This window comes from Populus alba, chromosome 1, assembly GCF_005239225.2.
Source record: "Populus alba chromosome 1, ASM523922v2, whole genome shotgun sequence".
Classification (NCBI taxonomy): domain Eukaryota; kingdom Viridiplantae; phylum Streptophyta; class Magnoliopsida; order Malpighiales; family Salicaceae; genus Populus; species Populus alba.
Window position 1 is genome coordinate 18145170 of NC_133284.1, and position 23831 is coordinate 18169000.

Below are 23831 nucleotides of genomic sequence, written 5' to 3' on the forward strand. Positions count from 1 at the left end.
TTCATTTTCTATTATAATTACATGGTGCATGGTGAGCAATTAGCTCAAGAGAAGGGATGTTCTTCCTGGAAACACCTGCAAAAACTGCACATAATATTAACAAGCTTTTCTATGAACTGGCTAGTTTTATTTGTTTATCACGTCAGAAAGTTATGATCCCGTTAGACAGGTAAAATAAAGGCAGATAATTGTAATCATATCTGACATGAATTAGTGGATTTTTCTCCATCAATAATCATGCCTTGGATACATATCCAATACAGCAGGAGCATGAACTATATTTATCCATCAAAGGGAAATCTACGTTTTTCTCTTATTTCCCTTTGTGCTTGTCTTGGGATCATTTTGGTTTAAGATTTCCTAAAGGTTCTGTCTCTTTTATACCATTTAAAGCAAAGAGACTGGCAAGAGCTTACCCTTCAAGGCCTGCAGGGGTGAATCTGAACAACGAAACAGAAAGCAGGACGCAAAACCACTTTGTTTCTCCGGGCAGCTTCCCTCATCAGAGAGTCCTCGCAAAAGCAATTGCTGCAAGCCCTGAAGGAATTTGAAAATTCTTAATAGTTGACAAGTTTCTGTTTCACTGCTCTGTATCTCGCCAAGTTGTATTGACAGACGTGTTATTTGTTTATAGAATTCAACTTGAGCTGTTTCAAGGCTTTATAGGTATGGGAACTTCATCTTTCTAGCTGAATTTGAAACCAGAAAGGAGAAAACCCACTGATACAAAGATGGTTTGTACGAAAATGAAGATTTACAACTTCATCGAGATCCATTTCACAGTGATCAGGACGTACAAAAGTTCGTAGAGTTAACAGAACCCAGAAGAATGACAAAGAAGAGAGAAACTAAAAAAATGGAGAAACAATGCTGACCAAACTGAAAGCACTACTTGATAATTTGAGGACAACGGACACAATTCCACCAGTTGAATATTCCCAATCTGAAGCACAACTACGCTGCATTAAGCCACCAAATGACCAAATAAGATTTTAGCAATAAATAGTTCACGGATAATTTGAGTCGAGGTTATGATGGTATTATTTATGCGTCAACTTGACAATTTCCATTATCCTGCAATGTTGGCAGCTAGATTTTCTTGGGTCAACTGTAGGCTAGCTAGTCAACGTCATAAATGTAGGTCATCCATATTCGTAACAGTAATGAACTGAAAATAAAGTAAAGACATCTCCTTAAGTTGAAACCCAACAAATTTTATGAATACATTCATGATTTTTGGGACTTGTTCAATCCAAAATTCCAGTACAATGTTGATTATACTGCAAATAATACAAGCAGTCTATAAATACAATATTTTCTTTGGATATTCATTTGCAAGGTATACAAGAAAGTGTACAAAATCCTATATCCTGCTAAACACTTTTAGCCTGGATTTCAGCCCTGTGATATGTACCTCAATTTCCTATACATTTCTGAACAAGCTTGCGCAATGTCAAGCATGGCTCTGAAGAGCTCTGGCAAGCGAATTCTAAGACTTGCCAAAGACTTCTCCCTCACCTGAAGGCGCTGCTTCTTATAGGCTTCCTCCTCCTCTTCCAAGCGCTTTTTCACTGCATCCACAGCAAACTGTCTATCTGCAATAGCATCATTGTCGGATTTGTCTTCTGTCAATTCAGGATCGAATTCAGCAGGCATTTTCTGCTGCATATACTTATGGTACCAGTCTTCAAATTTCCTAGTCTTCTGGAATAGTTCCTTTCTTGTTTCCTCACATTTCTCTTTCAACTTCATCTCTTCTTCTTGATGCTGCAGGATGGTATGAATTACAGAGGCAAAATTATTTATAGCAGTTCTTGCAACCTCGTCCGGGAGTTTGTCCAAAAAATCATGCCAGGCAATAAGAAGTGACTGGATGGGGGGGTTCTGGACCCTTGGTGGAGAAGAAACCTTTTCTTTCAAACTGCTCTCTATAGGAATAAGGTTCAGCTTTAGCCAGCTGTTCAGGGCCCTTATGTATCCTTTCTGATTATCTATAAGTTTACAAAATTGTGACTGCCACCCTTGCACAACAACAAAGAGCTGAAAGGTACGATCATGGTGATGCTCACTAGTTTCCTTGGGAGATTGTGAAATGTCCAAAGCTCTTAGGGCATTTACAATCTTAGACTGGGTCTCATGGTGAGATCGCATGGTATCCCACATTGTGGCCATCCTGAAATCCATACAACAGTTAATGTGTGGTTTAAACAAAGTACAGATTTCACGTGGAAATTGCAGTCAATATTCTCCAGGATTCAAGCCAAAACTGCCTTTTCTTTTTCTACATCAGTTTTTTTTTTTTTTTTTTTTCCAAGTAAAATGCTTGTTAAAAGCATGCAACTCAATTTTCCATGCCTTCAAAAAGCAATGTTAAATGATGCAAAAGCGGAAACAAGGGAAACAGAAATCAACTGAAATTAAAATGTCTATAGAAATTAAAAACTCCGCAACTTCTTTTAGCAATAAACTGCAATTTCTACAGCAACTTGGGTGATTTGCAAACTTACTGCAACCTTCACCACATTTCTCAAAAAACCATCAATGACATGAGTAACCCTAAAACCATCTAAACTAGCAATTTCACATGATGGGAAAAGATATCAATTCACCTTTTGTGTTACTTTTGGTTGAACAACATTTTAAAGATTTTCACCATTATTTTGCCAATTATTCCCCTTCTTTTGACTCTCTTCTATTCTCTGAAAATTTTATGTAATTTCTTTAGGACCCCATACTCTTTTCTTTCACTTTTTTCAAATATCACTTTCTCGTAACTTTATCAGCTTTACCCTCAATAGGTTCTGATGGTAGATTGATCCCTAAAGATATTAATAGCAAGGACATTCATGTGAAGTATGACATATAAGCATAATGTCTCTGTTATCTGAAAGATGGTAGATTGATCCCTAAAGATATTAATAGCAAGGACATTCATATGAAGTATGACATATAAACATAATGTCTCTGTTATCTGAAAGATGGTCGCCCCTACTAACATCTCATACTCTTCTCTGGTATTTTGTAAAACAATTCTAAAACCACCATTTCATGACATTTTTCTATTAATAATCACCCTTTGCTACAAAATTCTCCTTTTAAAAAAAATATGATTTGGTGCATGATTCAATCAAAAACATCAAAGCCATGCACGATCATGTTGACATAACAAGTAAATGCATGTGCTTTACTTTTTGGTGGTGAGGAACATCCAGGAGACTGTATTTGTTGCCACTTATCTACCCATTCTATACTTTCTGCCAACTCTGTTACTTACAGCAATTTCCTACAACCTTCACACTTACTTGTAACTTTTATGCAACTTTCTGCAACCTTGACTAAGAATATCATAAAGAGAGGGTGAGGGGGGAGTTGAGGAGTGTGTGATATCTTTCCATCATGGTGCGCAAATCTAGTTTAAGCCCTTCCAAGCACGGTGACAAAGATGCCACTAAGTTCTATGATGGTCCTGTAACAATCATCTAAAATTTTACAAAATAATTTTCAGCATATCTCCTAATTAGCCAGCTTATAAGTGAAAGAACCAAACATTCTTAATCATACAACTCTATGCAACCCCTGGCATTTTGATTTGCCTCATAACATCATTTATAAGGTTTATGTTACTATCATTCGTATGTCTTTAATTTCCATTCTATCACCAATTATTCAAAGCAAAATTAGAACAATTGCGGACATAAAATCTGATGTACACATCAGGATTCTGTCTCATAAAAATTTATACCTTATCAAAGAAGAAACCAAGCAACTTTAACCATTTATATTCATTTTTCCACTAATCCAAAGAGAAACTTACTCGTCAACAAGCTCAACAAGTTTTGGATATAGTTGTTCATCACGTAATTGGTTTATCTCTGAAACCGTTGAATCCATTGATTGCATGTCTACAATGTATCTTGTATGCAGATGGCTTACAGCAGCCTTTAATTTCTCTAGTGATTCAGTGTTTGTACCTCTTTTCTTCTGCTTATTCAACGAATTAACCTTCCTTTGATACTCGTACTTCATCAATTCACCTGCCTATCAAGCCGCAGCCAAACATCATGTCAGATTCATCTCCTAAACCATGGAAGGACAAAAAAACAGAAAACTAAACAAGCTTAGCCAAACCCCTCCAGGAAAACTCTTATCTCTAGAAAACTAATGAGTTTAAGCTTTAATTAATGTTGACAATAAGTTTTCACTTCATAGCAACTAAATGCAGTTTCATGTGGCAATGGAAGTTAACCCACCAGTGTGTATCTTCCAGCCAACATAAATGGGGTCAAAACAAGTAGGCAGACAAAAATGCCAAACATATGATAAAGGAAAAATTGCATGATTGTATTAATTAATTACTGTTGTTGGCAGACAAATTTGTTGGGCTCCTAGAACTACAGCATAGTACGAAGTAGCTGCAGATTGGTAGTCCACAAAAAGAGAAAACAATCAGTTTTCACTCCTTAGAAAACTATAGTTTTTGAAACAATCAAAACATTGCTTCAGATAGAGATTCTGAGAAATTATAGATAGCAGATTTCTTAATTTGACAGCGAGGTAAAAAAAAACCCCAAGCTATCATCAACTTCATCATTGATGACAGTTACAAAGTGCTACATATTGTAAAGCCAAAATTTAAAGATGTTAATTCTGCAAACGTAATACAGTTGACCAAACAACATACAATTTCACCATTCTATTGAGATTAACTAAGCTCCATAAGGTAATCCAGATTCAATACGGCTATGCATGCACAATAACAAATGATTTAAATATTTCTATGGGATAAACGTAAGCAACCAAATACGAAAATACCAGAAGGAAGTACCATGAATCATTGGCCAATTCAAGAATTTGAATAGAAGACAGGCAGGCCGAAACACACAATTAGCCGTCTCATGTAAAATGAAAAGAATGCAAACATTGCACCATACCTTCACTTCATCGAAAAGCTTCTTTTCCCATGCCAGCATCTTATCCAGTACTGTTGCATGAGTTTCATGCTCTTCTATGTCGAAATCATCCTTCCCGCCATCAAGATCAGGAACTCCTCTAAATGATCGATTCCATGTAATAACACGCATCACTCTTGCAGAGTGATCAATATGCCCTATAACATACAGGACAGGATTATTTAAAATGACAAGACATGATGGAACCATCCCATAGCTAAAGTATCCAACTACAAAAACATTTTCTAAAAAACTATCACTGCAGATAGATATTGGGATAAGCAATTACATCAAAATAAACAATTCAAGAAATGAAAATCAATCAGAATTATGAAACAATGAATGACAGTAGAAAAGAAAACACACAGAAACAAACAAGGTCCGATTACCTCTATTGTCCGCAAAATTTGAGTGATAATGCAATCGCGTGGCCTCCAGCAACTTAGAAACTTCATGGGCACTCTCAGATGCCTTCAAAAAATGATCATCAAGGTCCACAAATATCTGCATAAAGTTCATCCCTTTCACAACCCTCCTCCCTCCTTCCCCTCCTCCCATCTTCCTTCCCACACTCATCTCCGGCACTGGAACCGGAACCTCCATGGCCTTCTCCATCTTCTCCTCCACCACCATCGGTGGCGGATCCACCTTTTTCTCATACACTTTCCTCTGCACCTGCTCTTTATTTATCCCCACCTCTTCCTCCATCTCTGGCGGTCCCGCCAAACTCGATCCCGGAAAGCTATCCATGGGTGGAAAGAAATCATCCCAATAATCTTGGGACTGTTGCTGTTGATGGTGGTTTTCTTGTACAGAACTTCCTCTGTTACTACCAGTACTGCCTCTGTTACTACCAGTACTACTTCTCTTTCTCACTAACCTCTCATTATCATGAGCTTTATATTCCATCTCTTCCTCTTCGTGTATCGTCTCCACCGGCTTATTCATCTCGGGTTTCTGAATCTTCATCTCCGGCATGCTCGTCGACCGCTGTAAAGTCTGGAAATCCATGTTATTGGGGGGCGGCGGAGGAAGGACAGAGGAAGGAGGCGGAGGAGGAGGTGCGGCAGTGGCGGCGGAGGAGGAGAGAGGGTGGATTTCGCCCTGGGCATAATCGTTGAGGGCGGCGCCGGTGTTCTTTAAGGACATGGCGTAGGAAGAGTGCGCGGCGGCGAACGCGTTGCGGTTGGAGACAGCTTCTTTCATGAAGTGCCTTCGATCTTTGCATCTTGATACCGCTTCTTCATTCTCTATCTTCGATTGGTTACATCCCATTCTTTATTTTTTTTTTATCTGCAATTGAACTTTACCTAACCAAGAGCAGAGTCGTCGGAGCCTGGCTACCTGAGGGAGGTGATGTAGTTTCAGAAGCAGAGAAAAGTGTGATTCGGCGGTCATCGCTGCTGGGGGTTAAACTTAATAGCAAGTTAGGAATTGGTGGAGAACTTACTTTTAAAAATATTTTTTATTTAATAATATTTTCTAGATTTTTTTTCAAATTATTATATTAAAAATATTTAAAAATAAATTTAATAATAATTATTTAGAAATATATTAAAATAATATATTTTTATTTTGTAAAATTTATTTTTATCATGGTATATTAAAGCAATCTAAAACCATGAAAAGAAATAAGTAAAATAAAAGAATTTAAAAACTCTTAAAAATACGAATAAAAAAAACGAGCAAATTAATAAATAAGTGGAAGCATCCTGGAGGAAAGATCCACATCAGTAAGACTGTAACTGTAAAAGGAAAGGAGGAAGTGAAAAGAGGCGTGTGCATGCAGAAACAAGTCGAGTTGCATCTTTCTGTATCTTAATAGACAAGGCAAGTCTAATCTGCCACCTGTGACTCATACTGTGGATCCTTTTCTTTTCCTTTCTTTTTTTTTTTTTTTTTTTCCTTTCCTCCAATAGGGAGGATTTGTCGAGATGGAATGAGCTGGCAGGTACAAGCAAAGCACTTTTTCTTTTCTTTTTTTTAACCGTAGAGTCATGGTAGCTTCTAGTCATGTAAGGAAGAAAGTCACATCACTTTAGGTATCCTTGTTTAGCTCCTGTCTTGAATTGCGGCTGAACTATCGTTTTATTATTTTTTTAGATTATTTTAATTTACTAATATTAAAACTAAAATTTAAAATATAAAAAATAATTTTGATATATTTTCAAAAGAATTATTTTGAGATTCTAACCTCTCCTACCTCTTAAAGTCCACCATAATACAAATTAAAGTGTATTATTGCTAGTCAAGACACATATCATCTCATCAATGCCTCCATAAATAGTGGTTGTTGCTCTTCAAATTTTCTTCCCGTAGTAATAATGAATCTAATAAATAAATTTAAAAAATAATTAGCACTCATCAATCATCTATAATAACATTAACAATATTTAATAAACATTATATAAAAGAAATATGATAGTATGTAACTCCTCACTAGTATCAATATATTTTTGGATGTGTTAAGATAGGTTAAACTATCACATTACCCAATCAAGACAATGCATCTCAATTATGTTAAAACAATGTAGCAAGACCTTTGCTAACCACAAGTCATCTCCCCCTAGCATACAAGTTCAGTCAATAATATCAAACTCTTGGTATATTGTGTTCATATAACCTATTAAGACATGAAAGACATATATTAGAAAATAATTCGAAACTAGAAAAAAATAAAGTCCAAATAAAAAAAATATATAACTCATACCTGATGAGGTTGTTGTGCATCTAACTCATCTCAGTAGAAATGATGGATGTGAGTGGTATTCAAAGTAAAATGGCTTGCATCACACTATTTGACGCAATTATATTATTCGATAGCTTTACCCACATTTACCGTTTTTTTTCCTATGTTTTATGTATAAGATGCCTTGATATTTTTTGTTTTATGTTTTGAAGGTAATTTTGGATGTAAGATCCAAAAAGGAATAATTTGGAGATAAAATTCAAACAATGTTCCAACCTGTGTCGAATATTGACGATTTAACTTTCGATCGATTTTTTTTTCCAGAACTTGAGTTGCAAAGATCACAATGAAGTGATTATAATGGAATTAGAAAGCTAACATTCATACATTTCTATACATATATGGCAAGAAAAAATATCATGGAAATCACAACATTCAAAGACAAGTCTCACATTCTACTAGTTTTGACCTTCAGTCATTCCAACTTAAATATCTTGAGTTAGAGAAGTTTATTTGATGCAAACTTAATTTTTTTGGATTCCTAACTCAAAGACCTATTAACTTACCAAATATAAGCATAAAAAGAACTCATAGGAGAGAGATATGATTTTTCTAAGACAACCCATAAATTATGTCAATATACAGGTTTTGTGAAGAAATAAGTTCAACTTACTTCACAAAGATCCAAATTGACATGATAATTATTTCTTCATATGTAAAAGTTCTTTATTTGGGCAAATTAACTCCACCAAGTCTAAAGTCAAAACTTAAAGATTTTATGAAAAAAGTCATTGTACTACATAAACATGGGTTGTCTACTTTGAAAAGAACTCTTATACTTTAGTAGGAATGTGGGGAGTAGGGTTTTCCATTAGATAAAGAGGGAGAGAAGGGTGGCAACTAGGAAGAAGAAATAAACTCACTTTTTTTCCTGCACCTGAAATTATGTTTTCATTTTTTCTTTTTATTAGTTTTTTGATAGTCAAACAAATCAAAGTTATTTTTCTTGGTTGAAAGGATATAGAAGCTTTCGGATTTCAAAAACTATGAGATCTATTTTATCTTTTCATTTTAGTATATATGACGAGTATAAATGTTTTTCTATGTTTATTTTGTATGATTATTTAGTTTGATTGTTAGATGGACTTTAGTTATTATTCTAATCAATCTATTGCTAAGTTTTTTTTATCGAAACCAGAGTTGTGATATTTAACTTGTGAAGTGACTAAGTTTAATAAATATGGTGGATTTATATTGTTAATCTTAGGGAAAACATTCAATTAAATCGAACATACACTGTAAACAATTATGTTGTCTAGATTTATCACCATTTCTAGTTCTTAAGGCTGCCATTGAATTAAATTATTAGTGTGGATATTGTGGTTGTTTAATGGTTAGGGTTGGACTGGTTGACTGACTAATATTAAAAAACGATAAATATTCAAAATATTAATTGACATATCGTTTCAATGATCAGTTTTGATTTTCGTTAGTGGATGTTTTACTTGAGACTAAGATTTTTCTCGTAATAAGTTTTAGTTTATTTAATTTTATTTGATTGCTTTATTTTGTTTACCCTAGCATAGCTTAGATAATCTCGAACCCCCCCCCCAACTTTGAATCATTTAGCATGAATACTTTAACTAAATCTTCTTCGTGAGATCGACCCCTTGTTTGTTCTATGATATCTTATTTGTTTAATCTTATATATGACTACAACATCGCAACACCATCCAACATGATAAGCCACAAACTTAATATATTTTTTTGTATTTAATTTATATGAATAACTTTTTTCAAGACTTATTAGATTTTATTGTTACTTAGATGTATAGAGTTTTTTATAGGTGTCGGCTTTGAACATGTTATTACCCCAACTTTTTAGACATCAAATATGGAGATGCTCCCACGACCAAAGCTATATTAATTTACATTTAAAGCTTTAAGTTATTTTTAAAATGACATTAATTATCACAAATAAAACAAATCATTTACTGGAAAATATTAAAAAAAATAATTATACCTAGAGAAATAATGGACACCCAACTATTTTTCTCCTATACATATTTTACATAGTTGTTGATATAGGTATGCAAGCATGGCCCTTTAACTATAGTTAGGAATGACCTAAAAGTAATCAAGCAGTGTTAGGAAGAGTAATTACACTACATTGCTTGTGGTACTGGTGGAAATGAGGCCCTTAAACATATGCATTATATATATATATACTTAAGCATACATAACCAATTGATCATTTATCTCCTGCACTGCGGTGTCTTAAAATTAATCTCCAATCATGTCAGTTTGATGCAGTTATCTTTATAAGAACTAGTTAAATGCATGTGTCTTCATAGACGACAAAATATATCATCTCTATTAACCACACCCCCATGTCCTATCTCTATAGCATCATTTATCAGGAGGCCAATTAAAAGGGAGATGTTTTATGGTATGGGTGTCATCTCATTAACACGTATATGGAATGTATAGGTCTTAGGCCTCCAATGTCTAACTAAAATTATAATCATTTCATAATCAATATGAATGCCATATAGTTAGATGGTCTTATAAAAAATAACATCAATAACAAAAAGGTAAACATACTCATGAAACTTCATAACTACATGTTGACGAGGTTTCACAAGATCATTGCATTGAAAATTAAGAAATTTATACATAATTGTTTATATAATTAAAGTAGTGTAAAATAATTATTTTTCCGTTCAAGTCTAATTAGTTAACCTTTTTCATTCCAGGAATCCTTAAAAAAATATTGGTTCTACACGTATAAAATCAAAATATCATATGGACCTAGTTGTACAACTGATTAGTACTTAAAAGTGCATATTTATCAAGGCTTTATATCATTATTTTGCACTTAAAGTATCAATAACTCCTTAACTAAAACATTTTTTTATAATAACAAGTCTAATACTATAAGATACCTTAATATATAGTAAATGTTCATCTTAAATGCAGGCATATCACATAAATCAAAGAATTGATTGATGAATTCAACTACTGAAATTTGTGAAGATAAAGAGAGGGTGAAGCTTAGAAAAGAGATGTTGGTGGAGTCCAAACTGGAAAAACTGTTCGGTAATTGGGTCATATCTCGAGTTCTAGTTGTCCAAATAATCTCAAATTTTTACACAAATTCAGTAAGACATAGGCCTACAACTTTCATGTTTTCATCAAGATCTAAGAAGGCCGTTTGCAAGTCCAAATTATAGCAACAACGGAGAAGTCTGAATCTGTCCTGCAGCCCGAATATTGTTCAGTGTTTGGCCCATATCTGGAGTTATAGAAGTCCAAATCACCTCTATTTTTTTTTTCCATGGAAAGCTAAGTCAATTTCCTACAATTTTAATGTTTTCAAGTGGACCCAGTTCTGATGCTATCATTTTCGTTTTATTTAGACAAGAAGATAAAGATTTTCATAAAGTCAAAAGTTGGCCACCCACTCAACAATTAGTCATCAAATCAATAATTCCGAATTTTGGCCTATAAAAAGAAGCATTTACCATGTATTTAGGGGCTTGGTTGTTCAGATCAAGTTCATGCTCTTTATTTCTCTTTTTATATTTTTTTTTAATTTTTAAGTTTTGCTTTCATTAATATCTTGTTTATGCTTTTCATTTCCTTTCCTTTACTTAGTTAACTTGTATCTTATTTATGTTCTTGTTTTGTTTATTTATGTTTCTCTTCTTCATTATGTTTAACTAAGTTTATTATGTCAAGGTGAAAAGGTTACACTAATGGTGTAAGAACAAGTATGGTGTAAACTCAACATGGACCTTAATGTTTAATATTAACATGTCTTATCTTTTTATCTTACTAATTCTTAATACCTTGCTTGTTAAATGGTTAATCTAGATTTGTGTTGTATAATACGTGGTACAACAAATGCTTGGCACTCTCATAGCCCAACCGTATGATATTACCTACACCTGGGCTATGAAAGGAACTTGATTTGTTGTTAACATCAGTTAACATCATGAATTCCTGGCTATATTTAAAAATTTAGTGTTATGTAAATAAGATAATTAATATGATCATGTTAATAATTTATAATAAGCTATTAATGAGAAATCATCCTATTGGAACCTTATTTGTGTGTGGTTTTCAGTTGAATAATAAGAGTTTATATTATACTTGTTTGAAATACCATTAGTGGTTTCTCTAACCTTGACATTTGTTTTTATCATTGTTTAATCCTTACATTAATCTTCCATCTCAAAGTTCTTATTAATTTCTTCATCTTCTTCTTTTATTATTATTATTATTATTACTACTTACTACTACTACTACTACTACTACTACTACTACTACTACTATTATTATTATTATTATTATTATTATTATACTATTATTAATATTATTATTATTATTATTATTATTATTATTATTTACATTCTGTTTATATTATATAATATATCTCTTTGATCTTTTCATAAATTCAGTATATAGGCTGGAAACCTGTGACCTGATCTTTTAGATCATTCTCAGGTATAACAACGTCACGTACTGAATATTATTATTGTTGTTGTTGTTGTTGTTGTTGTCGTCGTCGTCTTGTTATTTATAATTTATAAAATTAACCTCTCTGTCGTTCGACCCTAGTCTTGCCGGGTTATTTATTACTTCGACACTCCTGCATTTGGGAGAAGACATCAATCTTTTGGTCGTGTCAACAACTAAGTGGTTATATCTATCAGCACTATTAAAAGTTATTAAACATCCTCTATTTCAAACCATATTTGTCTTAAGGTCTTGTCAAAACAAGATGTTAGCATTGCAATACAATCAAACATTACATTAGTTGAATGTAAAACAATAATTTATGTTAATATTTTGAAACAAATTCAGTAATTAACATACATTGTCCAACTTGATATGTATTCCAATTATGACATCTTTAATTGCATATACCATATTTATTTTGTGAGTGTTAATTTCTATCATCCATCTCATTATACAACTAATAAGATTTCTTTTGACCCTTTTTTTTATTCTCTATCTAATTGGACATTCATATATATTTGGACCAATATATGCAAGCTATAATGGAAAATCAGGTGAGGGTTAAAAATAAAGAGTATATGCATTTTTATACAACTCATTGGAGAAGCAATGATCAAACAATTGCACATAGTCAACATTTCATAAAGTGCAACATGTAATGAGATTTGAATATAATATAATTATCATTTATCACAAGTAAAAGTTGATTCATAATTGGTTCATTAATATTAATCTTTTCTTGAACCTTTCTTGTAACACTAGCTATTAGTGGTGTCTCATATTGAAATAACCCTTTCGAAAAATAAAATAGACTTGCCATGTATGTTATGGATATTGTCACTTCAACAAGTAATTCAAATAGGATAACTGGAGGTCACAATACATCACGACTTAGAACTTCTTTAATAATGACTCTTTGCTCAATAAAATATGTATTACACCTTAAAAACATTATATGCAATATAGTTGTTACAAGTAAGTCATAAACACTTTTCAATATATTATTAAAAATCTCTGATAAATTGGTTATCATATTGTCATCATGACGACCATTAAAATCACACAAGAGTGTTTATTTCTTTCTAAATTCAACTTTTAACCATGCTCTAATCACGTTATCCGTCTCAATCAAATCATCATATAAAATATCAAACTCCCATTTTGAAGGATTTATGCCCATCATATACAACATAGTTTTCAAGGTAACATTTTTTAATATGGTATTAAAGTTACTTGTAAAGTGTCACAAACCATATCAATGATACCTAATAGGCTCAAGAAATATCTATGTTATGGCATTTTTAATAACCATATATTTATGTGATATAATACACAACTTATTATGACCATCAATTATATATTAGCAAAGAATATCTAAAAACTATCTCTAGCTATTATTCATCTCTTTTTTATATATAATAGCAAGACACAATGGATAAATTCCATTAAACTCCGTATAAAAAATAGGTTAAGGGGAGAAGTTAAGACTTTGTTTGTTTCTGTAATGCGATGTGTTGTGGTTTACATTTCACCTCAACTAGAGATTTAAAAAGTGTTTGGTTAATTAACATGCATCACAATTTTGCATGGATCTCACTAAAAACTCTCTTTTGAAAACTTGATTAAAAAAATTATTAAACAATAAATCAATATGCTCACAACATAAAGTATCAATTCAATATTGGGATGTTTATTTAAGATTGCAATAACCTCATTTAAAGAAAACCAAAATAAATTATAAAGCTCAGTTCACAATTAACCCAAGTTAACCTACCAAAGTTGTGGTTCGGGTCATGGACTTCACTGATTTAATAAACCTATTTTTTATTTAATTATGTGACAACAAATAGAAATTTGTAAAATTGAGCACCAACTAAGTGTTATGATATTTATTTGAGACTGTGATAAACCTATAAAAAGCAAACTAAACAAATCATAAAGCCCAATTAAAAAATAACTAAATTTTGGAGGATGCAATTAGAAAGAAAAATAAGTAAGAAAAATAAATAAGAACCCAACAATGAATGATAAAATTAAAAAATAAAAATCAAGTACGTGGGCCAAGTTGGCACAAACACGTTTAGGCCTTAAAAAAAGCTGAAGCGCTAGCTTGGGGTTACCCATGTGTCTGAGCTTTCTTTTTTTAAGAGGTAAATGAAATTTTATATACCCTTTCTTTTAAATAATAAAAAAAAGAGTAGGCAACATGACTAGCGATATGTCGCTTGCTGTTTTATACCCAGCCATTTATGGTGGCTAGAAAGTCAAGCAGCTAACTCCTTGGTATAAAAATTCTAATTTGACATTTTTTTTCTACCAAAAACACATAAGAAAAAAACATATGAATCTTAAAAAATCCATTTCTAGTATTAAATTAGCATTTAATATGTTAAAAACTAAAAAATCAACCCGAATCCAAAAACATTCTTAAGGCTAGACCTTTTTTTTTTTCCCCAACAACATAAGATTTAAATGGAATTCACCTCATCAAATGAAACTCATTGCAACAAAAAATGATGAATTTCATCGCTAAAAAATGGCATTTATCCATTTTATCTTTCCTTCACTATAATTTGGTAAGTCTTTATTTCTCCTCTCTTAAACCTGTGAACTAAAATATTAACAAAATAAAGTTTTAGATAAAGCTATTTAATTTACAAAATAAATGGGTCAAAAATAAATTTGACAAAATCCCAAAGGCAAAATAAGGCGAAAAGACAATAAAATTATATAGGCCTTATAATTTCTCTTTGTTTAAATTTTGGTTAGCTAACTTTTATTGTTTAAGTTTTTTCTCAAACAAAAAAATTGGACTCTTTTTCATAAAGGAACACTAACCCTATGGTGTGAAGTTTTTTTAGATTGAGGTAATTATGTAAGAAGTAGATTGAAACAAATTATCAACCCTAAACCCCAAACAATAAAAAAAATGAAGGATCAAAATGAAAAGAGCAAAATTTGATGAAAAGAAAAAAAGAAAAAAAAAGAAAAGAGAGAGGGCCAAAATTAACACCATATTTTTCTTAAGAATAAAGGCCTAACATTATTTATTTGTTCCAATTTTGTTCTCTTATTTTCAATTTCTTACAAACAATAAATTTGATTTTTTTTTATATATAAAATCAAGCACTAACCCAATACTAAGATTTTTTCAAGACTGTGATAAGCATATAAAAGGAGAATCAAAACAAATTATCAACTTCAAATCTAAAAAACACAAATTAAAGGATGAAATTGAAGGAAAAAAATGAATGATAGAAGAAGAAAAAAAAGAATAAAAAACCAAAACATTATGTGAAACCACAATGTTTACCTTACAAGCCAAAATGCTTTACTCATAGCTTTTAGCTTCTTTTTTTTTTTTTTTAATTTATAAGTTCAATACACCTTATCTCAAACTTAGATACAATGAAGGATATCGACGATGATTTTATGAATGTCTAATCCTTTATTTTAAAGAGGCTTCTGATAAATCTATAAAGAATAAGATTTGAAAGTAAGGAGAGGGCCACATAGGTCTAAATCAAGCAAGGAGGTCAAGATTGTCAAATGCAATAATTACAAACAATTTGGATATAATTGAAGAACATATCAAAGATCACTAATTGCATTGAAAGAGAAGACAAGAGAAGCAAGTATAATGTTTAACTTAAATATCATGTAATTTATCATAACATCATTTTAATTTGTTTATCAATTATTTAAAGAATGATGGGGCACCTGAAAAAATCAACCTCACCTTCAATTTAACCAACCTAACATTCAATCAAACAACTCATTATTTGGTCATCAACCAAACCTATCTAAATCAAAAGCTGGTCAATCAACCTAATGTTTAATCAAGCTACCTAACATCTAGTCAACCAATCAAATCTTTGGTAAAAATAAGGAAAGAAAAAAAAAAGTGGGTTGGACAACCCAATCTTTGACTAAACTTAACCCAATCTATACCATACACTTAATATAAGTTGATTAGTCTCCGAGCCAAACTCAACCTAATCATCTCTAGCCTGGGCTTAACCAACCATTAACTTAAACCCAATCGAAGGTAGAGAATAAAAAGAGAAAAGGGGAAAGGCTAGACCAACCTAACGCTCTCAAGCCCAATTAGACTTTCTCCTAGCCAAACCTAACTAAATATAGAAAAGAAAGAAGGATATGAGAAAATCCAAACCTAACTAAACCCTCTTCAATCATGTCCAAACCAAACCCTACACCTTGATCACCCTTTCTTGCCAATAAACAACCTTTTTCAAGTCCAACTTTCCATCAATAGTCATTTCCAAGCCTGACTTTGAACTAATTTTTCTAGCTTGGCCACTCTTTCCAACAATGATTATATCTAAGCCTAACTTTGCATCAACTTTTCTAGTTTGGACATCCTTTTCACCAATATTTTTCTCTCAAGCACAAACCTATCAACCAATGAAAAATATGGCACACTAACCAATGAAATAACTATATAAGAAAGCATATATTCCCAATAATTTTCCCGCTCCATAAAGTAAGCTTATGCGACCTTTGGTATCTATAAATATCATAGGTCACTAGGGAAGAAATGAGGCTCTCTTAAGCCTACATCATACATTACTCTCCTAACTCCAAACATTCTCTTACCACATACTCTATTTTAAACACACATTCCACCCCTTCTATATTTAATAACTTAAGCATTATAAAATCTTGTATTCTGATAAAAAACTTGTTTTACAGGTTAGTCATTGGCCTTATAGGCAACCATAGAAAGCCCATATCCATTCTGAATTTTTTAATAACTTTATCAAAAAACAAGGAATACCATGAAAGAAACAATAAAACCATAGGTGCAGGTTATAAAAAGACACAAAGAGAAAAGTTATTGGTATATATTAACAAATCAACTAAATGGCATGCTAATAATCACTTGATTTTTTTCATTTTTGAACTTTTTTCCCCTTTTAGTTTAACCCTTTAATAGCCTACTTAAATAGAACTAGGCTCCAGTTTATCATCAAAACACAAAATTAAAAGAATAAGTGATGAAAAGTAAAATATGGAGAAATTACATGTTTGACACCAAATTTATGATAATTTTTTATTGTTATTCAAAAATTTATTTTATTTATTTTTTAGTTCATAGCTTTAAGAGAAGAGAAAGAAAGTCATCTTAAAAAGCTAAGGAAAGAGAAAAGGTTGGTTAGGCCTCTTTTGGCAAAGAAACTTGTTGTTCTTGTTGTCATTAAGTTATATTCGATAATGAAAGTTTGATAGTGATGATTGTTTTCCTTAAACATTCATAAGAATGAAGATCGAGCTTGGTTTAGAGATTTCTCAATCAATTATTTTTTAGATAATTTTAGGGTTATTATATGATTTGGCAAGATATTTTTAGGTGAAAATGAGTTGAAAAAAAAATGTTACCCTTGTTTATCCGGCCACCATATTGTCTTTTTTTTTTTTTTTTTAAAAAAAAAAATAAGGAGTGGATGACTTGTTATCTATCACCTAATAAAAAAAATTATTGGCCTAAGCACACGCAAACTTACCTTAGGCCCAATCTCCTAGGGTTTTTTTTATAAAATGCTCAACCACACTAAGTCATTTGGGCCTATGCATTTAATCTTTTTTTTTATTGGCCCTTTGTTTTTTTAATTTTTTGATTATTTTTCTAATTACATCCTTCAATTTTAAATTTTTATTGAATTGTTTCCATTTTAAATTTTTATTGAATTTTTTTTTAAATTATCCTTCAATATTAGATTGATTATAAAATAATTTTTTGTGCTTTTTTTATTATATAGTAAAATGAAAATAATTAACTAAACATAGTAGAATTAATAAACTAGATCGTAAGTTTGGCTAGTTCATCGAGTGTGTATATATATATATTCCAATTATGAATTAATAAACTAAACATAACATGTTTTTTTTATGCATCTTTTTTTTATCTTGAACCCACCAAGTCAATAAAATCACACTAAAACAACCTAATAAGATTTAATTTAAAACCAAGTTAAACAAAAAAATCACATAATTTTTTTTTTCAAGTTTGACACATTTCCCGAGCTTACTAACAATGTTGAAAAATTTATTAGGATCTAGATATATATATATATATATATTTTTTTTTTCGTTAAAATAATCATCTTGGTCCAAGCCACGGACTAGTATGGCACTAAGCTAGTAGTGTATATAACTGACGAGTCAGAACCTCCAACACAGAATTGAACCTTCCAACACTTTCACAAAGTACATTTAAGCGGGTTAAAAGAAAGCGGAGGTAAAGAACCATATTGCAAGACAAATAATAAGGTGGAAGCTAGCTAAATCCTAAAAAACAAAGTGATTTTGATTTTGAATTCAAGCTCAAGAAAAAGGCCCACTTCCTCACTTCCAGATAAATGCATGCACGCTTCACCAAACATTAAAATACGGAAAAATGTTTTTATCGAGTAAAACATATATGGGATTGAAAGTCGAGTGGGATGCTGTCCACAATAGCTGCTGATGGAATTGCTATGCCGCCAAGTCCAGCCATTTAAATTTCGACCATAATGTCCATAGACGAAGAGAGAAACCATGGATCAGAAAATAGATATAGATGGCAATATCAGTCACAAGAATCCCCCAAGTTAGGTTTTCTTGCATTGTACATGATTTGCCAAAGCTCTACGTCATTTCCTCTCTCATATTCTCGAACATATTGCGGAATTAATGACAGGTCAAGACATTTTCCAACAAAACAAGGGGAGGATCCGTGTTTAAGGTTGTCATATTCTGCATCACGCATACATCACTATATTATAAATTTTAAAATTGGAAATGGATTATAGCATGTCAAGCGGAGAAATAATATGGAACAAACTCACCTTCCTCCCCTCTAAGATAACTTCGGAAATGTGAGTAACCATTTGCCACAACATCAAGATCATCTACACTGAAGTTGTAGCGCTTTTCCAATGCCAAGTACAAAACCTTAAAACAAAGAAATGTAACCGCCAATTAATACCTTGCCGAACATTGAGCTTCAAGAATTCTAACAAAGCAATCCTGCAAATACTGTGAAATGCAACAGAATCATGATTCAAAGTGCATATGGGATGACTTATAAACAGTGATAACCAATGCATTGTAGTTCATCTAGCAATGCATCCATTGAGAGCCTCGTATGCTTCCTTTGGCTGGATGGCCTTCCAAACAAATTCGATAAGTACTGCATAAGTCATGTTGCCATGACATGTGTTCTTACTAAAACAGGTCAATTATATCATATAAAGATCTCAAATTTTTCACATGTTATCACTGTTCCATCCTGATTTATAAATGCTATTTCATATTGCTTGCTATCCTATCCGGACTTCATTAATGCTGTTCTCCTTTGTTGATGCATACCTTTTTTGGACCAAGGGACATTAGTTTCTCTAGAATACAGAAAAGAGCATCAGTTAGATCATCACTGTAAATTACATCAGCAGCTACAAGTAAAGCAGCTCTCTCAGCTTCTTCAACATTCGAAGATGTCCAAGAATACCTGTTATCACCATTGAAGAAAATGCAATGTGTTTCTTAAAGTATATCACTATCAAATAAAATAACTATAAAATGAGGAAAAACTATTTTGACAGATAAGAAACTACAGTGACTGTAGAAAAGATTATCAACTAACCTTTCATGACATGTAGAATTTCCTGAACTTGTTGAGGGTGGCCAGGAGTCCATCCAATCAAGTTCACGGACATGAATGCTTCCTTGATAGTTTAACACTTCAGAATTGAGATCAACATTACTTGCACAATTGTCAAGGATTTCATCTCCACGGTCTGTAGAAAATTACAGAAAGCAGATTGTTCAAGAATATGAAATCACAAGCATATCTAACCTTACTCTGTCCCTAAGAGTTCACCTTCTTTGAAAAGAGCATTTTAGCGAAATATTAATCAAATCATTCCAACTCAATTTTAAATATGATTTTCCAATATGAATGTTCTGCTAATTTGACATATGAAATAACATAGCTCCTGCATTCTAATGATGGACAATTCAGAAAGGAGAACTAATCCAAAAGCACATTTCTAAATAGGCAATTACCATGAGACTGACAAAAATAAACAGAAGCACAACCACCTTGGAGTGGAGATAGAGTAAATTTTCAACACCACAGCTAGTAAAAAACAATATATGGAACCAAATTCACCTAACACAGAAGATCAAATTCATGGAAACCAACGAATTTAAGATCACCACTAGTTATAAACAGAATTCCATATTTTCTTCAACTTTCCTGCATTAACTCAAGCAACAAACCAAATTCTAATATGAAAGTAGAAAAACATAAGGCTATAGAAGATACAAAATGCTGCAAACAATTGATTGGCATGTCAACCCAAATGATTGACACAATAAAAATTTTAAGTAATTGAAAGGTGCACTCCTGAGAGTGATAATCTTAGATGATCTAACAGCAGAAACCCATAAAGATAAGGTTCAACATACAAACACAGCCATTGGATACCTGTTAGGAACACTGTTTTAGCAACATGTGCAAGCAACATACCGACTAGCCCTGGCAAAGACAGTGAAATAAATTCCTGTCACACAAGAAATACTCATGATTCAGGTTGAGAGCATTTAAGATGGTTGAATTTAGAACATATAATATCCAAGAAGAAAATTTTGAGATTGTACAACTGACTCAGCTGCTACTAAGAATCGGAAGATGAATCCATGGGACCCTTATTTTCTAGAAACTCAACCAGGTTGAATTTCATTTCAGACAGAATCCAATTCATTTCGACCAATGTTGGTGGGTGGGTATTTGTCATTCTTTCTAAATTCCTGCACTACAATTTCTCAGTTTCGCTAGCAAATCTTCTTGAATTAAAGGAAACTCTTTAAAAAAATAAAAAAAGTAGCCAGGATCTAGTCACTGGATGCCAGGAGCAACATGATCAAATCACAAGTGACATAACATTTGACAGAAATGATATAGCACCAGTGATCAACATACCTGTTCCAGCTCCAAGTTCTAATGAAACAATCTCATCAAAATCAGACGAAGTCAACATCTTATGCAACACAAAATCAGATAACAGTAATTCAGCCTTCCAAACCTGAGAGTGGAGAACGGGTTATATATGATTATGATTATCTAGCAATAAAAATAAAAACTTACTAAGAAACCAATAATCACCTGCAACCCAACATTTGAAATTGATGATGTGATATTATGCCGGATGGTTACACTAAAACTACGAGTCGGCAAATCTGTGCATTTGGACAACAAAATACTCCAAGAGAGTTCAAATCTTTCTCATAAATTCAAACTTAAGAAGGAAGATCATATCAATCTTTTCATCATTTAACACAACTTATTTCACTCGGTTAAAAAAAGCAGAAATTGATAGGGTTTGGTAAGAAGGTGAACAAAAACCAACCTGCAAATCTAATTGTTCACAATTATGAACACTGCGCTATTATTAGGCAAGGTAATCAGTCTCGGTGCCTACTGGATTTTTTTATTATTATTGGTAGGAAATTCACTAATTGATATCAAGTTTTTCAGGTTCATGTTAAAAACCCTTGTCAAGGCCGTTAAAAAATTCCCAAACAAATCTCGGGAGTTACAACTTACAATCTAATTACAACTTGCACTGCTAATACTATATATATTCAGTAATATGACACTACAAGTAAATCCAGTAGAGAGAGAGAGAGAGAGAGAGAGAGATTTGTGAGTACTTACAGTGATGAGCATGGCGTCTGGTTAATATAAGATCACCATCTTCATCCACACAAACCATTTGGTGCATGGGAACTTGCTCATCTTTGAACAGATTATTAAATCTTCCACAATCAATACCTAACATAATTAATTATTGTAAACCAACAAAGAAGATTAATTACATAAGAATGCAATGAAGTTTGGAGAGCAAAATCAAAATCAATTACCAGGCGGGATGGAGATGGTGAAATGAGAAATATGGGGCCCAGAGGAGCCAGGTGGGCAACCAAGATGAACCTCACTCATCACATGATCCTCTTGGCCCTCCTCCATCTGCTCCTGATTCAATTTTTCTAAATCCTCTTTTCCTCCTGGTGAATGGTGTTTAGCAGCAGATTGGATTATTATTTCAAGAGAGAAATGCAAGAAAGAGAATAAAAATTTAATTTTTAGCCTGGGTAAAAATATGTTTATCAGGTCTGGATACCTTTTTTGCTTTTTTAATTATATCTCTGATTCGAGAGTATGGCAACGAATATTTTTAAAAATATATTTTATTTAAAAATATATTAAAATAATATTTTTAATATTAGAATAATAAAATAAAAACAAACAAATTCATATTTTTATAATTTAAATATTAGTATTCATAGGAGTACTCTAATATTTCCTCCCGTTTAAAAATTTTAGTTAATTTTATGTACACTAAATTAATAGATTATTTAAGAAAAGACATATAATAACGATTATGTTTTAAAATATTTTTGTTTGAAAATATATTAAATTAATATTTTTTTATTTTAAAAAAATAATTTTTAATATTAGTATATTAAAATAATTTGAAATTAAAAAAATTAATTTAAAATAATAAAAAATTTAAATTTTTAAAAAATATTTTTAAAATATAAAAACAAACAGGGTAATTATACCTTAACGCAGAATTATGCATAGCATATACAAGGACACTTGTGTATTCTTTTATTGAGTTTAATAAAGGCTTGGGAGTATTGTTATAAATTGTTATCCATCAAATGTTCTGCTTGTTTACAACAAGTGAGAGTGTGGAAACTCTCCGCGAGGCTGTATCTGGTTAGGGCTAGATTGATGCCCGGTAGGCAGAAATTTAAGAGAGAAATTTACCCTTATGGCAATGCATAGGTATTCAGATGCCAAACAATCACGTGATTATAAAAATGATTTAGAAGGGATTAACACTCTCCGTTACTTGCTTAAGTGAACAATAAAGAATAATTCACTTGGCAAAAGAAATAATATTGTATTGCTTTTAGTGATTTTGTGTTTTCAATGCAAGTAATAATGTGGCCCATTAACAGTACATAAAATTTTATTTGTTATTAAACATTTATTTTCTGTAGTGTACTTTAAAAACAAAAGCAACCACAAAAACAAATAAACTCATAGGATTTTAAAGCGCACCAAAAGAGGGATATGTTGGAAACTCCTCAAAGTTCAAGGCAAAATAGAGAAAGAAGGAAAAAAAAATGAAGAAGAAGTTTACTTGAACGAATCCATATGAATGATGATAGTGGTATATAAGGTTGAAGTTACCTGAATGGATAAAACTTTACTTTATTTTCTATATGAGCTGCTTGGAACTATTTTATTATTATAATGATTTTCTAGATTAACTTACACGTATTTCAATTAATTTTATTTAAAATTAACGATTATATAAGCATTCAGTGGTCTTAAGATTTATGAAATTTGAATTAATAATCTGTAAAGAATAAACCCAGTATTTGATCAATTAAACTACATTTCTCATAATTAAAACACAACCAACTTTAGTAGCAGCAGCGGTGTTGGGAAGTTGGCAAGTTGGAATCCAAGGAAGTTGGAACAGTAGTGTCTAGTTGTAGGAGAAAAATGGCCAGATCATGGGAGAGTTGGCAACTAACGGGGGACATGGGTGAACATGTCTTGAAATTAATTGCTACAGAAAGTGGGG

At 32.0% G+C, this 23831-nt stretch overlaps 2 protein-coding genes across 3 annotated transcripts; both read right to left on the reverse strand.

Annotated features, from left to right (window-relative positions):
- Positions 1-1198: 1198 nt before the first annotated feature.
- Positions 1199-6394, reverse strand: LOC118046186 (protein ALTERED PHOSPHATE STARVATION RESPONSE 1). The gene is made up of 4 exons (XM_035054978.2): positions 5339-6394; positions 4932-5107; positions 3815-4038; positions 1199-2173 (listed from the first exon to the last, which is right to left on the reverse strand). Exons 1-4 carry the CDS (start codon positions 6222-6224, stop codon positions 1396-1398), a joined length of 2064 nt encoding a protein of 687 aa, XP_034910869.1. The 5' UTR covers positions 6225-6394; the 3' UTR covers positions 1199-1395.
- A 12078-nt stretch (positions 6395-18472) lies between these two features.
- On the reverse strand, positions 18473-22332 carry LOC118046245 (uncharacterized). Of its 2 annotated transcripts, none has more exons than XM_035055069.2 (9): positions 22090-22329; positions 21884-22000; positions 21332-21405; positions 21149-21251; positions 20654-20704; positions 19808-19961; positions 19534-19672; positions 19011-19116; positions 18473-18918 (listed from the first exon to the last, which is right to left on the reverse strand). In XM_035055069.2, exons 1-9 carry the CDS (start codon positions 22193-22195, stop codon positions 18752-18754), a joined length of 1017 nt encoding a protein of 338 aa, XP_034910960.1. In that variant the 5' UTR covers positions 22196-22329; the 3' UTR covers positions 18473-18751. The 2 variants fall into 2 exon arrangements, with proteins under 2 accessions (XP_034910960.1, XP_034910962.1); XM_035055071.2 differs by having other exon boundaries at positions 18727-18937; positions 22090-22332.
- Positions 22333-23831: the final 1499 nt, after the last annotated feature.

Bases quoted from the DNA above. Each gene is read 5' to 3' on its own strand.
- LOC118046186 (XM_035054978.2), bottom strand. From the start codon at position 6,224: ATGGGATGTAACCAATCGAAGATAGAGAATGAAGAAGCGGTATCAAGA. The intron at 5,108-5,338 runs GTAATCGGACCT...TGTATGTTATAG, and splicing joins AAATTTTGCGGACAATAGAG to GGCATATTGATCACTCTGCA. The intron at 4,039-4,931 runs GTATGGTGCAAT...GCGGCTTGATAG, and splicing joins AGCTTTTCGATGAAGTGAAG to GCAGGTGAATTGATGAAGTA.
- LOC118046245 (XM_035055069.2), bottom strand. From the start codon at position 22,195: ATGGAGGAGGGCCAAGAGGATCATGTGATGAGTGAGGTTCATCTTGGT. The intron at 21,252-21,331 runs GTGATTATTGGT...CTCCACTCTCAG, and splicing joins TTTCAAATGTTGGGTTGCAG to GTTTGGAAGGCTGAATTACT. The intron at 18,919-19,010 runs GTGAGTTTGTTC...TGCGTGATGCAG, and splicing joins TTATCTTAGAGGGGAGGAAG to AATATGACAACCTTAAACAC.